At 35.6% G+C, this 18215-nt stretch overlaps 1 protein-coding gene across 2 annotated transcripts in view; it reads right to left on the minus strand.

The window, feature by feature from the left end:
* Positions 1-18215, minus strand: part of nhsb (Nance-Horan syndrome b (congenital cataracts and dental anomalies)) — a 109051-nt gene that overhangs the window by 18950 nt on the left and 71886 nt on the right. Inside the window, exons 5-8 of one of the 2 annotated variants that reach the window (XM_061887134.1) lie at positions 8515-8559; positions 8404-8448; positions 7649-7711; positions 5129-5327 (exon numbers count right to left, since the gene is read on the minus strand). In XM_061887134.1, the coding sequence (XP_061743118.1) occupies positions 5129-5327; positions 7649-7711; positions 8404-8448; positions 8515-8559 (352 nt within the window). The remainder of the gene's footprint in view (positions 1-5128; positions 5328-7648; positions 7712-8403; positions 8449-8514; positions 8560-18215) is intronic. The other variant, XM_061887135.1, reaches the window with a different exon arrangement.

The following is an 18215-nucleotide window of genomic DNA, read 5'->3' on the forward strand; positions in this document are numbered from 1 at the left end:
GAGTCAGCGCTTCTAAAAGTTTTTAACGATATCCTCCTGTCAACTGATTCTGGCAAATATGTCGTCCTGGTGCTTTTAGATCTGTCTGCTGACCACACCACCTTAATCACTCGTCTTGAGAACTGTGTGGGTATTAAGGGCGCCGCCCTAAACTGGTTCCGGTCATACTTAGCCGACAGGAGTTTTTGTGTAAAAATTAGGGTTGGGCAAATTAGTGCGTTAATTATGAGTTAACTCATCAATCTATTAACGCCGACAATTATTTTATCGCACATTTGCGTATGTTGTTCACATGCTTTTATTTTGTTAACGCCTTTTCTTAACAAGAATTCGTCGAGGGGCTCTTGGTAAAGATGGAACATTTGGCAAAAATACCGGACAATTCTGCAAAATTTCATGGCTGGCTTACAGCGTGGTCACTCCGGGATCACTTACGACCGCCAGACAATTCTGAATGTGGATAGATCGGGCCATTTTGGACTGAATGAGGCGTGCTTGCTAGACCAGCTAGCTAGCATGGGAATACTTTGCCGGCTACATCCAGCGGCCTGTGAAGCAGCGGAGTATATGTGTTGTCTGTCTATTTATGAATAATGCAGACGAGGAGTGTTGGCTGAGTTCTTAACGTTTGCTTTCAGAGCGTGCATATCACAACATACAAGATGCCGTCATGGCCACACAACCTGCATGCTCGTCACTCCTGTTGCATGCTGGGTAGGGTAGTTCTTTTATTCCCTGGCTCATAACATCACAATATAGTACCATGTATATGATGCGTTCAGTTTATCAAAGCACCAAGCAAACAATCGGAAAATTCCCATCATATCAATTCCTAGATATGGTCATAATTATTTTAAGTGCACTACGCAGAATAAACACAACATTATTAATATTGCTACTACGGATAATTTGATCAAAAATTCCCTAAAACAGCCCACTACCTATAATATAGGTTTTTTAAACATAAGATCCCTGATAAAAAAAAATGTTCCTGCTGTTACCTCAGAAATTGCCTGTTCAGATGTTATGATTGTGGCTCAGAGATTTGTATGTAGATGATATTTATTTTCCATAACAAACAGGATAACTTAAATACCCTGGCAGTGGCAATAATAAGCTTAAATGTTTGTATTTACATTTTTTGAGTTGATTTTCATAAAATATGCTATTTAACTGCTACTGTTTAACAAGGACTGATTTAAATTGTGTTTGCACAACAAATGTTTTGCCGCTTTTGTTCATGTGGGATAATATTCCAATAAAGGTGCACTACACACTACTTTTGAATTCATTATTGGGCTTTGCGTATACAATGCAGTTAATCGCGATTAATCAGAGAAATAGTGCGATTAACTTCGATTAAAATTTTTAATCGTTGCCCAGCCCTAATAAAAATAGACAGTTTTATGTCTTCCACAGCTCCTCTACCACACGGGGTCCCCAAGGGCTCAATCCTTGCCCCAATCCTGTTTGCGCTTTACCTTCTCCCCCTTGGTTCTATTTTTAGGAAGTATGGTATTGTATTTAATTTTTATGCCGATGATTGCCAGATCTATTTTCCCATGGCACAAAATAACACAGTTCAATGTCTCATTGACTGCCTGCACGACATCAAAGCCTGGCTTTCAGCTAACTTTCTGAGTCTAGATCATGGGTGTCAAACTCTGGCCCTTGGCCCTTGAGGCAAATTCAAATTAACATTAGAGCTGGCCCACCGCTGAAACACCGCATTCACCGCTAACACTCTTACTTGCCAACCCTCTCGATTTTCCCCGGAGACTCCCGAAGTTCAGCGCCCCTCCAGAATTTCATCCCGGACAACAATATTTGGGGTGGGCTTTAAAGGCACTGCCTTTGGCGTTCTCTACAACCTGTCTCCACGTTCACTTTTCCTCTATACAAACAGCGTGCCGGCCCAGTCACATAATTTATGCGGCTTATACACACACAAGTGAATGCAAGGCATACTTGGTCAACAGCCATACAGGTCACACTGAGGGTGGCCGTATAAATAACTTTAACACTGTTACAAATATGCGCCATCATGAGAACCCACACCAAACAAGAATGACACATTTCGGGAGAACATCCGCAACATAAACACAACAGAACAAATACCCAGAAAGCCTTGCAGCACTAACTCTTCCGGGACGCTACATTATACACCCCCCGCTATCACCAAACCCCGTCCACCTCAACCCCACCGCCGAAAAGAGGCATTAAATTTTTATTTAAATTTTATTTGATATGCCATTGATATTTTTTTATTATTATTATTATTTGAAACTCAATTTTGCATGTCACTATAAAGTTATATAAGCCTTGCTTGTTCAACATTCAATGCAAAACTTTTTTGGGTCCCTATTAAAAGGTTAATTTGTTCAACCTCGGCCCGCTGCTTTGTTCGGTTTTAAATTTTGGCCCACTCTGTATTTGAGCTTGACACCCCTGGTCTAGATGAAGACAAAACAGAATTTATGTTGTTCGGTCCAAGTCGCTCTCCCTCCCCCAACGTTGACCTGGGCACTCTGACCCCGTATCTCAGCGACTGTGTCACAAACCTGGGGGTAAAGTTCCACTCAGATTTTAAATTCGAAAAACAAATCAGCAGCGTCGTTCAAATTATCAATTACGCCAAATAGCGAAAGTGAAACCGCTTCTGTCAGGACATGATCTGGAGAAATTAATTCCCGCATTTATCTGGACTGGTTTAGACTACTGCAATGGCCTGTATGTCGGCATTAGCCAGGCCTGCAGCTGGTGCAGAACTCTGCTGCTCGTTTGCTAACACAGACCCGCAGACGTCAGCACATCACTCCTATATTAGCGTCCCTTCACTGGCTCCCTGTGCGTTATCAAATCCATTTTAAACTCCTTCTATTTGTTTTTAAATGTCTAAACAACCTGGCGCCAACATATCTCTCCGACCTCCTTCAGCCTTACTGCCCCACTCCATCCCTAAGATCAGCTGCTACTGAGGGTCCCTGACACAAGGCTGAAACTTAGAGGTGACAGAGCTTTGGCCGCTGCTGCTCCCAAGCTCTGGAACAACCTGCCTCTGAGTGTTAGACAAGCCTCCTCTCTTCCTCTTTTTAAATCTCTCTTAAAAACATACTTTTATTCCTTGGCTTTTAACACTGAGGGATATCCATCCTGCAATGGCGCCCCATTATACACCTGCTATCAACCTGTTTTTATGTTTCATTTATTTATTTTTTATCATGTTCAGTTTGTGTAGTGTTGTTTGCTCGGTCCTCGTATTATCTTTTAAGCTGCCCATTGTACAGCACTTTGGCTACTCCTGTGGTACATTTTAAATGGGCTTTATAAATAAAGTTGATTTGATTTGATTTGATTAAGAGTGTCTGTGTTAATATGCTGACCTACTGCCCTCGGTAATGGCACCATTACTATAATTGATAGCTGTGGTCTCACACAAATAATAAATGAACTCACGCATCGCAACGATAATACGATAGACCTAGTGCTTGTCAGGGGTATCACCGTTTCCAAAGTTACGATACTCCCGTATACTAAAGTATTGTCCGATCATTACCTTATAAAATTCGAAGTTCAGACGCATGTTCGTCAAACTAATAATAATAATAACTACTATAGCAGCCGCAACATTAATGCTGCCACAACGACGACTCTTGCGGACCTACTGCCCTCGGTAATGGCACCATTCCCAAAGTATGTGGGCTCTATTGATAACCTCACTAACAACTTTAACAACGCCCTGCGCGAAACCATTGATAGTATAGCACCGCTGAAGTTAAAAAAGGCTCCAAAAAGGCGTATGCCATGGTTTACTGAAGAAACTAGAGCTCAGAAATTATTATGTAGAAAGCTGGAACGCAAATGGCGCACGACTAAACTTGAGGTGCACCATCAAGCATGGAGTGATAGTTTAATAACTTATAAACGCATGCTTACCTTAGCTAAAACTAATTATTACTCAAATCTCATCCGCATGAATAAAAACGATCCAACATTTTTGTTTAGTACAGTAGCATCGCTAACCCAACAAGGGACTCCTTCCAGTAGCTCCACCCACTCCGCAGATGACTTTATGAAGTTCTTTAAAAAGAAAATTGAACTTATTAGAAAGGAGATTAAAAACAATGCGTCCCAGCTACAACTGGGTTATAGTAACACAGATACGACTGTATATACGGCGGATACTGCAAATATCCAAAATAGTTTCTCTCGTTTTGAGGAAATAACATTAGAAGAATTGTTACAACGTGTAAATGGAATAAAACAAACAACATGTTTACTTGACCCTCTTCCTGGGAAACTTATCAAGGAGCTTTTCGTATTATTAGGTCCATCAGTGCTAAATATTATAAACTTATCACTTTCCTCGGGCACTGTTCCCCTAGCATTAAAAAAAAGCGGTTATTCATCCTCTCCTTAAAAGACCTAACCTCGATCCTGACCTCATGGTAAATTACCGACCGGTGTCTCACCTTCCCTTTATTTCGAAAATCCTCGAAAAAAAGGTTTCTCATAGTCAGCATTGTCACTGGTGTCCCACTGGATGTGAATTCTCCCTGCCCACTGGGTGTGAGTTTTCCTTGCCCTTTTGTGGGTTCTTCCCAGGATGTTGTAGTCGTAATGATTTGTGCAGTCCTTTGAGACATTTGTGATTTGGGGCTATATAAATAAACATTGATTGATTGATATTATTACATGTTATTATTACTTTTTATTAATTTATATTATATATATATATATATATATATATATATTATTACATTATCATACATTCTTTTTGTATTGTTTGACTTTCACAAATTCTTCAGTTTATTCAGCAAAAACGTCAGCGTGGAGTTTTTGAGTCTGTTTAGCTGATTGGAGAGCTAGCTAGCACAGCTAGTGGGTCCATGACCATGACTTCTGTTTTGTTTGATCAGCCGATTTACTGCCGTGCTGGAAACAATGAAGGTATGTAAATAAACATTTACAGAATATTTCCGTGTATAGAAATCATTTCACAACGTGAGGCTTATAGTCCGGTGCGACTTATATAAGGAAACTTGTTTTTTTTTGTGAAAAATAGTGGGTGTGAATTAAATAGCGGCGTGTAGAATGTGGTATTGATCCAGAAGGAGGAGTAGGGCACCTGTGACATTAATGGGGATGATACAGGAGGAGACGGCCTTGGATTCATCAGAAGTTTGCTTGGGATCAGGAGGTGCCACATGTTCTCTGGACCAGCTGGTCTCCTTGTCCTGGGTGGGAGGAGCCTCGGGTGCTGAGACCTTGGCTTGGTGGTCCGCCATGACCTCCTCCTCATCCTGGCCTTTGCTCGCTGAACTGGCCTGGAAGGAGGAGACCACATCAAGACCTTCAGACAAGGAGCCTCTGTGGGTTTTAAAAGTTCCACAGATGCAAAGTGGGCTGTGAGGACAAGAAGAGCTTGTTGTGTTGGAGGAGAAATGCCAGGAAAAACCAGTGATGTGTTGGAGGAGAAAGGTGAGGAGAAACCACTGATGTGTTGGAGGAGAAAAGGGGAGGCAAAACCAGTGATGTGTTGGAGGAGTAAGGCCAGGAGAAACCAGTGATGTGTTGGAGGAGAAAGGCCAAGAGAAGTGATATGTTGGAGGAGAAAAGCCAGGAGAAGTGATGTGTTGGAAGAGAAAGGAGAGGAGAAATCAGTGATGTGTTGGATGACTAAGGAGAAGAGAAACCAGTGATGTATTGGAAGAGAAACAAAATGAGAAACAAGTGATGTGTTGGAGGAGAAAGGAGAGGAAAAACCAGTGATGTGTTGGAGGAGGAAAGAGAGGAGAAACCAGTGATATGTTGGAGGAGAAAGGAGAGGAGAAACCAGTGATGTGTTGGAGGAGAACGGAATAGAGAAACCAGTGATGTGTTGAAAGAGAAAGGAGAAGAGAAACCAGTGATGTGTTGGAGGAGAAAGGAGAGGAGAAGTGATGTGTTGGAAGAGAAAAGCCAGGAGAAGTGATGTGTTGGAAGAGAAAGGAGAGGAGAAAACAGTGATGTGTTGGAGGTGAAAGGAGAGGAGAAACCAGTGACGTTTTGGAGGAGAAAGGAGAGGAGAAACGAGTGATGTTTTGGAGGAGAAAGGAGAGGAGAAACCAGTGATGTGTTGGAGGAGAAAGTCCAGGAGAAACCAGTGATGTTTTGGAGGAGAAAGGAGAGGAGAAACCAGTGATGTGTTGGAGGAGAAACGAGAGGAGAAACCAGTGATGGGTTGGAGGAAAAAGGCCAGGAGAAACCGGTGATGTTTTGGAGGAGAAAGGAGAGGAGAAACTAGTGATGTGTTGGAGGAGAAAGGAGAGGAGAAACCAGTGATGTGTTGGATGACTAAGGAGAAGAGAAACCAGTGATGTGTTGGAAGAGAAACAAAATGAGAAACAAGTGATGTGTTGGAGGAGAAAGGAGAGGAAAAAACAGTGATGTGTTGGCGGAGGAAGGAGAGGAGAAACCAGTGATGTGTTGGAGGAGAAAGGAGAGGAGAAACCAGTGATATGTTGGAGGAGAACGGAATGTAGAAACCAGTGATGTGTTGAAAGAGAAAGGAGAAGAGAAACCAATGATGTGTTGGAGGAAAAAGGAGAGGAGAAACCAGTGATGTGTTGGAGGAGAAAGGACACGAAAAACCAGTGATGGGTTAGAGGAGAAAGGCCAGGAGAAGTGATGTGTTGGAAGAGAAAGGAGAGGAGAAAACCAGTGATGTGTTGGAGGAGAAAGGAGAGGAGAAACCAGTGATGTGTTGGAGGAAAAAGGCCAGGAGAAACCAGTGATGTGTTGGAGGAGAAAGGCCAGGAGAAACCAGTGATGTGTTGGAGGAGAAAGGCCAGGAGAAACCTGTGATGTGTTGGAAGAGAAAGGCCAGGAGAAACCAGTGATGTGTTGGAGGAAAAAGGAGAGGAGAAACCAGTGATGTGTTGGAGGAAAAAGGAGAGGAGAAACCAGTGATGTGTTGGAGGAAAAAGGCCAGGAGAAACCAGTGATGTGTTGAGGGAGAAAGGCCAGGAGAAACTCAGTGATGTGTTGGGGAGAAAGGAGAAGAGAAATCAGTGATGTGTTGGAGGAGAAAGGAATGGAGAAACCAGTGATGTGTTGGAGGAGAAATGCCAGGAGAAACCAGTGATGTGTTGGAGGAGAAAGAAGAGGAGAAACCAGTGATGTGTTGGAGGAAGAACGCCAGGGGAAACCAGTGATGTGTTGGAGGAGAAAGGCCAGGAGAAACCAGTGATGTGTTGGAGGAAAAAGGAGAGGAGAAACCAGTGATGTGTTGGAGGGAAAAGGAGAGGAGAAACCAGTGATGTGTTGGAGGAGAAAGGAGAGGAGAAACTAGTGATGTGTTGGAGGAGGAAGGAGAGGAGAAACCAGTGATGTGTTGGAGGAGAAAGGAGAGGAGAAACCAGTGATGTGTTAGAGGAGAAAAGAGAGGAAAAACCAGTGATGTGTTGGAGGAGAAAGGAATGGAGAAACCAGTGATGTGTTGAAAGTGAAAGGAGAAGAGAAACCAGTGATGTGTTGGAGGAGAAAGGCCAGGAGAAACTCAGTGATGTGTTGGAGGAGAAAGGAATGGAGAAACCAGTGATGTGTTGGAGGAGAAAGGAATGGAGAAACCAGTGATGTGTTGGAGGAGAAAGGCCAGAAATGCTACCTTTCTGTTCCAGGGGATGAAGATGCATCCCTCCAATGGAGCAAGGGAGTAAAAACACTCAAACTAGAAACAAAGCGTGCAGTAAAAGAAAAGACACAAAAAGATGACATGAATGAAAGTACAGCAAAATGCTGAAGCAAATAAAAGTGCTAAATATAAGTGTGTTGGATAAAAGTGTGGCAGAGTGACAATGGAGGACAGAAGAGCAAATGATCAAACTAATTATAATAATACAACTTTCAGGGCCTGATCTACTAAAGCTTGTGTACTAAAACATGTGCAAACATGATAGCACACTCAAATGATGATCTACTAAACTTGTGAGCAGAGGATGGTGTCTGATTGGTGAGCAGAATAAGGTGTGCAAGCCATTTCTTGTCTCTGTCTTCATGAATATTTCAAATATATGATGTCATAGACACGCCCACAATATCGGGAGGAGAAGATGTTCACGCAGTGTGATTTATCAACACTCACCAGCCGTCTGCACGCACTATTTGGTGTTGTATTTAGCACACACACCCATATATATATATATATATATATATATATATATATATATATATGAATATATATACATATACACAAACATATATATGTATGTATATATATACATATATACATATGTATACACACACACACACGGACACACCGTGTGTGTGTGTATACACACACACACGGTGTAAGTACTTCATCATCATCAACAACAACACGCTTGCCGCCTTTGAAGTTGACCTTGGGAAGGTCTTGCTTACCTTTCTGGGCGTGGCTTCCAGGTCCACCTGTCTGCTCGCTCGCTCCTTCAAGCAAATATCCTCGTCAGATAATCACCACAACACAAACTTTTGACTTTTTAGCACGCTTACTTTTCTCTGAAGAGTCTGGACTTCACTTTGGCTTCCTGTCTTCTCCTGGAAGAAACAACCATAAGTTTAATACTGAACACGAAGTACACACTTATTGTACTGAGTACTTGGAAGAAGTACTGTCTTCTCCAGGAAGAAACAACCATAAGTTTACTCCTGAACACAAAGTACACACTTATTGTACTGAGTACTTGGAAGAAGTACTGTCTTCTCCAGGAAGAAACAACCATAAGTTTACTCCTGAACACAAAGTACACACTTATTGTACTGAGTACTTGGAAGAAGTACTGTCTTCTCCTGGAAGAAACAACCATAAGTTTACTCCTGAACACAAAGTACACACTTATTGTACTGAGTACTTGGAAGAAGTACTGTCTTCTCCAGGAAGAAACAACCATAAGTTTACTCCTGAACACAAAGTACACACTTATTGTACTGAGTACTTGGAAGAAGTACTGTCTTCTCCAGGAAGAAACAACCATAAGTTTACTCCTGAACACAAAGTACACACTAATTGTACTGAGTACTTGGAAGAAGTACTGTCTTCTCCAGGAAGAAACAACCATAAGTTTACTCCTGAACACAAAGTACACACTTATTGTACTGAGTACTTGGAAGAAGTACTGTCTTCTCCTGGAAGAAACAACCATAAGTTTACTCCTGAACACAAAGTACACACTTATTGTACTGAGTACTTGGAAGAAGTACTGTCTTCTCCAGGAAGAAACAACCATAAGTTTACTCCTGAACACAAAGTACACACTTATTGTACTGAGTACTTGGAAGAAGTACTGTCTTCTCCAGGAAGAAACAACCATAAGTTTACTCCTGAACACAAAGTACACACTTATTGTACTGAGTACTTGGAAGAAGTACTGTCTTCTCCAGGAAGAAACAACCATAAGTTTACTCCTGAACACAAAGTACACACTTATTGTACTGAGTACTTGGAAGAAGTACTGTCTTCTCCTGGAAGAAACAACCATAAGTTTACTACTGACCACAAAGTACACACTTATTGTACTGAGTACTTGGAAGAAGTACTGTCTTCTCCTGGAAGAAACAACTGTCAAGGTTACATTTACTACTGACCACAAAGTACACACTTATTGTACTGAGTACTTGGAAGAAGTACTGTCTTCTCCAGGAAGAAACAACCATAAGTTTACTCCTGAACACAAAGTACACACTTATTGTACTGAGTACTTGGAAGAAGTACTGTCTTCTCCTGGAAGAAACAACCATAAGTTTACTCCTGAACACAAAGTACACACTTATTGTACTGAGTACTTGGAAGAAGTACTGTCTTCTCCAGGAAGAAACAACCATAAGTTTACTCCTGAACACAAAGTACACACTTATTGTACTGAGTACTTGGAAGAAGTACTGTCTTCTCCAGGAAGAAACAACCATAAGTTTACTCCTGAACACAAAGTACACACTTATTGTACTGAGTACTTGGAAGAAGTACTGTCTTCTCCAGGAAGAAACAACCATAAGTTTACTCCTGAACACAAAGTACACACTTATTGTACTGAGTACTTGGAAGAAGTACTGTCTTCTCCTGGAAGAAACAACTGTCAAGGTTACATTTACTACTAAACACAAAGTACACACTTATTGTACTGAGTACTTGGAAGAAGTACTGTCTTCTCCTGGAAGAAACAACTGTCAAGGTACATTTACTACTAAACACGAAGTACACACTTATTGTACTGAGTACTTGGAAGAAGTACTGTCTTCTCCTGGAAGAAACAACTGTCAAGGTTACATTTACTACTAAACACGAAGTACACACTTATTGTACTGAGTACAAGGAAGAAGTACTGTCTTCTCCTGGAAGAAACAACCATAAGTTTACTACTGAACACGAAGTACACACTTATTGTACTGAGTACTTGGAAGAAGTACTGTCTTCTCCTGGAAGAAACAACCATAAGTTTACTACTGAACACAAAGTACACACTTATTGTACTGAGTACTTGGAAGAAGTACTGTCTTCTCCTGGAAGAAACAACTGTCAAGGTTACATTTACTCCTGAACACAAAGTACACACTTATTGTACTGAGTACAAGGAAGAAGTACTGTCTTCTCCTGGAAGAAACAACCATAAGTTTACTACTGAACACAAAGTACACACTTATTGTACTGAGTACTTGGAAGAAGTACTGTCTTCTCCTGGAAGAAACAACCATAAGTTTACTACTGAACACAAAGTACACACTTATTGTACTGACTACTTGGAAGAAGTACTGTCTTCTCCAGGAAGAAACAACTGTCAAGGTTACATTTACTACTAAACACAAAGTACACACTTATTGTACTGAGTACAAGGAAGAAATACTGTCTTCTCCAGGAAGAAACAACCATAAGTTTATTATTGAACACGAAGTACACACTTATTGTACTGAGTACAAGGAAGAAATACTGTCTTCTCCAGGAAGAAACAACCATAAGTTTACTACTGAACACGAAGTACACACTTATTGTACTGACTACTTGGAAGAAGTACTGTCTTCTCCAGGAAGAAACAACTGTCAAGGTTACATTTACTACTAAACACAAAGTACACACTTATTGTACTGAGTACAAGGAAGAAATACTGTCTTCTCCAGGAAGAAACAACCATAAGTTTATTATTGAACACGAAGTACACACTTATTGTACTGAGTACTTGGAAGAAGTACTGTCTTCTCCTGGAAGAAACAACCATAAGTTTACTACTGAACACAAAGTACACACTTATTGTACTGACTACTTGGAAGAAGTACTGTCTTCTCCAGGAAGAAACAACTGTCAAGGTTACATTTACTACTAAACACGAAGTACACACTTATTGTACTGAGTACTTGGAAGAAGTACTGTCTTCTCCTGGAAGAAACAACTGTCTAGGTTACATTTACTACTAAACACGAAGTACACACTTATTGTACTGAGTACAAGGAAGAAGTACTGTCTTCTCCTGGAAGAAACAACCATAAGTTTACTATTGAACACGAAGTACACACTTATTGTACTGAGTACATGGAAGAAGTACTGTCTTCTCCTGGAAGAAACAACCATAAGTTTACTCCTGAACACAAAGTACACACTTATTGTACTGAGTACATGGAAGAAGTACTGTCTTCTCCTGGAAGAAACAACCATAAGTTTACCACTTAACACGAAGTACACACTTATTGTACTGAGTACATGGAAGAAGTACTGTCTTCTCCTGGAAGAAACAACTGTCTAGGTTACATTTACTACTAAACACGAAGTACACACTTATTGTACTGAGTACTTGGAAGAAGTACTGTCTTCTCCTGGAAGAAACAACTGTCTAGGTTACATTTACCACTTAACACGAAGTACACACTTATTGTACTGAGTACATGGAAGAAGTACTGTCTTCTCCTGGAAGAAACAACTGTCTAGGTTACATTTACTACTAAACACGAAGTACACACTTATTGTACTGAGTACTTGGAAGAAGTACTGTCTTCTCCTGGAAGAAACGACTGTCAAGGTACATTTACTACTAAACACAAAGTACACACTTATTGTACTGAGTACAAGGAAGTAGTACTGTCTTCTCCAGGAAGAAACAACCACAAGTTTACTACTGAACACGAAGTACACACTTATTGTACTGAGTACATGGACGAAGTACTGTCTTCTCCTGGAAGAAACAACCATAAGTTTACTACTGAACACAAAGTACACACTTATTCTACTAACTACTTGGAAGAAGTACTGTCTTCTCCTGGAAGAAACAACTGTCAAGGTTACATTTACTACTAAACACGAAGTACACACTTATTGTACTGAGTACTTGGAAGAAGTACTGTCTTCTCCTGGAAGAAACAACCATAAGTTTACCACTAAACACAAAGTACACACTTATTGTACTGAGTACAAGGAATAAGTACTGTCTTCTCCAGGAAGAAACAACCATAAGTTTACCCCTAAACACAAAGTACACACTTATTGTACTGAGTACAAAGAAGAAGTACTGTCTTCTCCTGGAAGAAACGACTGTCAAGGTACATTTACTACTAAACACAAAGTACACACTTATTGTACTGAGTACTTGGAAGAAGTACTGTCTTCTCCTGGAAGAAACAACCATAAGTTTACTACTGAACACAAAGTACACACTTATTGTACTGAGTACTTGGAAGAAGTACTGTCTTCTCCTGGAAGAAACAACCATAAGTTTACTACTGAACACAAAGTACACACTTATTGTACTGAGTACGTGGAAGAAGTACTGTCTTCTCCAGGAAGAAACAACTGTCAAGGTTACATTTACTACTAAACACAAAGTACACACTTATTGTACTGAGTACGTGGAAGAAGTACTGTCTTCTACTGGAAGAAACAACTGTCAAGGTTACATTTACTACTAAACACAAAGTACACACTTATTGTACTGAGTACGTGGAAGAAGTACTGTCTTCTACTGGAAGAAACAACTGTCAAGGTTACATTTACTACTAAACACAAAGTACACACTTATTGTACTGAGTACTTAGAAGAAGTACTGTCTTCTCCAGGAAGAAACAACTGTCAAGGTTACATTTACTACTAAACACAAAGTACACACTTATTGTACTTGGAAGAAGTACTGTCTTTGCATCTGATACATTATTACACCATTTCCTACGCTATTCTCACATTTTTGAAGTACAGTACAACAATAAATACAAATCTTTACATTTACATCTTTACATACGCAAAGTGTTATTTTTTATGAAAGAAAATAGTTTTTTTTAACCTGCAAATTGTTTTTTTTATTGAAGAAAAACATTTTTTTCAACTTGCAAATCGTTTTTAATTGAAGACATTTTTTTTATTTTTAACTTACATCCATCCATCCATTTTCTACCGCTTATTCCCTTTTTTGGGGTCGCGGGGGGCGCTGGTGCCTATCAGCTACAATCGGGCGGAAGGCGGGGTACACCCTGGACAAGTCGCCACCTCATCACAGGGCCAACACAGATAGACAGACAACATTCACACACTAGGGAGCATTTGGTCTTGCCAATCAACCTATCCCCAGGTGCATGTCTTTGGAGGTGGGAGGGGCCTATCCCCAGGTGCATGTCTTTGGAGGTGGGAGGGGCCTATCCCCAGGTGCATGTCTTTGGAGGTGGGAGGGGCCTATCCCCAGGTGCATGTCTTTGGAGGTGGGAGGGGCCTATCCCCAGGTGCATGTCTTTGGAGGTGGGAGGGGCCTATCCCCAGGTGCATGTCTTTGGAGGTGATTTGCAAATTGTAATTTTTGTTGAAGAATTATTTTTTTTTAACTTGCAAATTGTTGTTTTTATTGAATAATTCATTATTATTTTTACTTGCAAATTGTTGTTTTTATCGAATAAATTATTATTTTTTAAACTTCCACATTATTTTTGTTGAAGAAAAAAAAGTTTTTTTACCTTGCAAATTGTTATTTTTTATCGAATAAATTATTATTTTTTAAACTTCCACATTATTTTTATTGAAGAAAAAAAAGTTTTTTTACCTTGCAAATTGTTACTTTTTATCGAATAAATTATAATTTTTTCAACTTCCACATTATTTTCATTGAAGAAAAAACGTTTTTTTACCTCGCAAATTGTTACTTTTTATCGAAGAAATTATGATTTTTTAAACTTCCGCATTATTTTTGTTGAAGAAAAAAACGTTTTTTTACCTTGCAAATTGTTACTTTTTATTGAATAAATTATTATTTTTTTAAACTTCCACATTATTTTTATTGAAGAAAAAAAAAGTTTTTTTACCTTGCAAATTGTTACTTTTAATCGAAGAAATTATTATTTTTTAAACTTCCACATTATTTTTGTTGAAGAAAAAAACGTTTTTTTACCTTGCCAATTGTTACTTTTTATTGAATAAATTATTATTTTTTAAACTTCCACATTATTTTTGTTGAAGAAAAAAAGTTTTTTTACCTCGCAAATTGTTACTTTTTATTGAAGAAATTATTATTTTTTTAAACTTCCACATTATTTTTATTGGAGAAAAAAAAGTTTTTTTACCTTGCCAATTGTTATTTTTTATCGAATAAATTATTATTTTTTAAACTTCCACATTATTTTTATTGAAGAAAAAAAAGTTTTTTTACCTTGCAAATTGTTACTTTTTATCGAATAAATTATAATTTTTTCAACTTCCACATTATTTTTATTGAAGAAAAAAAGTTTTTTTACCTCGCAAATTGTTACTTTTTTTTGAAGAAATTATTATTTTTTAAACTTCCACATTATTTTTGTTGAAGAAAAAAAAGTTTTTTTACCTTGCAAATTGTTATTTTTTATCGAAGAAATTATTATTTTTTAAACTTCCACATTATTTTTGTTGAAGAAAAAAAAGTTTTTTACCTCGCAAATTGTTACTTTTTTTTGAATAAATGATTATTTTTTAAACTTCCACATTATTTTTGTTGAAGAAAAAACGTTTTTTTACCTCGCAAATTGTTACTTTTTTTTGAAGAAATTATTATTTTTTAAACTTCCAAATTATTTTTGTTGAAGAAAAAAAAGTTTTTTTACCTTGCAAATTGTTACTTTTTATCGAATAAATTATTATTTTTTAAACTTCCACATTATTTTTATTGAAGAAAAAAAGTTTTTTTACCTCGCAAATTGTTACTTTTTTTGGAAGAAATTATTATTTTTTAAACTTCCACATTATTTTTGTTGAAGAAAAAAAAGTTTTTTACCTCGCAAATTGTTACTTTTTTTGGAAGAAATTATAATTTTTTCAACTTCCACATTATTTTTATTGAAGAAAAAAAGTTTTTTTACCTCGCAAATTGTTACTTTTTTTTGAAGAAATTATTATTTTTTAAACTTCCACATTATTTTTGTTGAAGAAAAAAAAGTTTTTTTACCTTGCAAATTGTTACTTTTTATCGAATAAATTATTATTTTTTAAACTTCCACATTATTTTTATTGAAGAAAAAAAGTTTTTTTACCTCGCAAATTGTTACTTTTTTTTGAAGAAATTATTATTTTTTAAACTTCCACATTATTTTTATTGAAGAAAAAAAGTTTTTTTACCTCGCAAATTGTTACTTTTTTTGGAAGAAATTATTATTTTTTAAACCTCCACATTATTTTTGTTGAAGAAAAAAAAGTTTTTTACCTCGCAAATTGTTACTTTTTTTGGAAGAAATTATAATTTTTTCAACTTCCACATTATTTTTATTGAAGAAAAAAAGTTTTTTTACCTCGCAAATTGTTACTTTTTTTTGAAGAAATTATTATTTTTTAAACTTCCACATTATTTTTGTTGAAGAAAAAAAAGTTTTTTTACCTTGCAAATTGTTACTTTTTATCGAATAAATTATTATTTTTTAAACTTCCACATTATTTTTGTTGAAGAAAAAAAAGTTTTTTTACCTTGCAAATTGTTACTTTTTATCGAATAAATTATTATTTTTTAAACTTCCACATTATTTTTGTTGAAGAAAAAAAGTTTTTTTACCTCGCAAATTGTTACTTTTTATTGAAGAAATTATTATTTTTTTAAACTTCCACATTATTTTTATTGGAGAAAAAAAAGTTTTTTTACCTTGCAAATTGTTATTTTTTATCGAATAAATTATTATTTTTTAAACTTCCACATTATTTTTGTTGAAAAAAAAAGTTTTTTTACCTCGCAAATTGTTACTTTTTATGTAAGAAATTATTATTTTTTTAAACTTCCACATTATTTTTATTGAAGAAAAAAAAGTTTTTTTACCTTGCAAATTGTTATTTTTTATCGAATAAATTATTATTTTTTAAACTTCCACATTATTTTTGTTGAAGAAAAAAAAGTTTTTTACCTCCCAAATTGTTACTTTTTTTTGAAGAAATTATTATTTTTTAAACTTCCACATTATTTTTATTGAAGAAAAAAACGTTTTTTTACCTTGCAAATTGTCTCTTTTTATCGAATAAATGATTATTTTTTAAACTTCCACATTATTTTTGTTGAAGAAAAAACGTTTTTTTACCTCGCAAATTGTTACTTTTTTTTGAAGAAATTATTATTTTTTAAACTTCCAAATTATTTTTGTTGAAGAAAAAAAAGTTTTTTTACCTCGCAAATTGTTACTTTTTATCGAATAAATGATTATTTTTTAAACTTCCACATTATTTTTGTTGAAGAAAAAAAGTTTTTTTACCTTGCAAATTGTTACTTTTTATCGAATAAATTATAATTCTTTCAACTTCCACATTATTTTTATTGAAGAAAAAAAGTTTTTTTACCTCGCAAATTGTTACTTTTTTTTGAAGAAATTATTATTTTTTAAACTTCCACATTATTTTTGTTGAAGAAAAAAAAGTTTTTTTACCTCGCAAATTGTCTCTTTTTATCGAATAAATGATTATTTTTTAAACTTCCACATTATTTTTGTTGAAGAAAAAACGTTTTTTTACCTCGCAAATTGTTACTTTTTTTTGAAGAAATTATTATTTTTTAAACTTCCAAATTATTTTTGTTGAAGAAAAAAAAGTTTTTTTACCTCGCAAATTGTTACTTTTTATCGAATAAATGATTATTTTTTAAACTTCCACATTATTTTTGTTGAAGAAAAAAAGTTTTTTTACCTTGCAAATTGTTACTTTTTATCGAATAAATTATAATTCTTTCAACTTCCACATTATTTTTATTGAAGAAAAAAAGTTTTTTTACCTCGCAAATTGTTACTTTTTTTTGAAGAAATTATTATTTTTTAAACTTCCACATTATTTTTGTTGAAGAAAAAAAAGTTTTCTACCTCGCAAATTGTTACTTTTTTTTTAAGAAATTATTATTTTTTAAACTTCCACATTATTTTTGTTGAAGAAAAAACGTTTTTTTACCTCGCAAATTGTTACTTTTTTTTGAAGAAATTATTATTTTTTAAACTTCCAAATTATTTTTGTTGAAGAAAAAAAAGTTTTTTTTACCTCGCAAATTGTTACTTTTTATCGAATAAATGATTATTTTTTAAACTTCCACATTATTTTTGTTGAAGAAAAAAAGTTTTTTTACCTTGCAAATTGTTACTTTTTATCGAATAAATTATTATTTTTTCAACTTCCACATTATTTTTATTGAAGAAAAAAAGTTTTTTTACCTCGCAAATTGTTACTTTTTTTTGAAGAAATTATTATTTTTTAAACTTCCACATTATTTTTGTTGAAGAAAAAAAGTTTTTTTACCTCGCAAATTGTTACTTTTTATTGAATAAATTATTATTTTTTTAAACTTCCACATTATTTTTATTGGAGAAAAAAAAGTTTTTTTACCTTGCAAATTTTTTTTTTTTTTGAATAAATTATTATTTTTTAAACTTCCACATTATTTTTATTGAAGAAAAAAAAGTTTTTTTACCTTGCAAATTGTTACTTTTTATCGAAGAAATTATTATTTTTTAAACTTCCACATTATTTTTGTTGAAGAAAAAACGTTTTTTTACCTCGCAAATTGTTACTTTTTTTTGAAGAAATTATTATTTTTTAAACTTCCAAATTATTTTTGTTGAAGAAAAAAAAGTTTTTTTACCTTGCAAATTGTTACTTTTTATTGAAGAAATTATTATTTTTAAAACTTTCAAATTATTTTTGTTGAAGAAAAAAAAGTTTTTTTAGATTGCAAATTGTTACTCTTTATTGAAGAAATTATTATTTTTTAAACTTCCACATTATTTTTGTTGAAGAAAAAAAAGTTTTTTTACCT

This window comes from Nerophis ophidion, linkage group LG25 (genome assembly GCF_033978795.1).
Source record: "Nerophis ophidion isolate RoL-2023_Sa linkage group LG25, RoL_Noph_v1.0, whole genome shotgun sequence".
Lineage (NCBI taxonomy): Eukaryota > Metazoa > Chordata > Actinopteri > Syngnathiformes > Syngnathidae > Nerophis > Nerophis ophidion.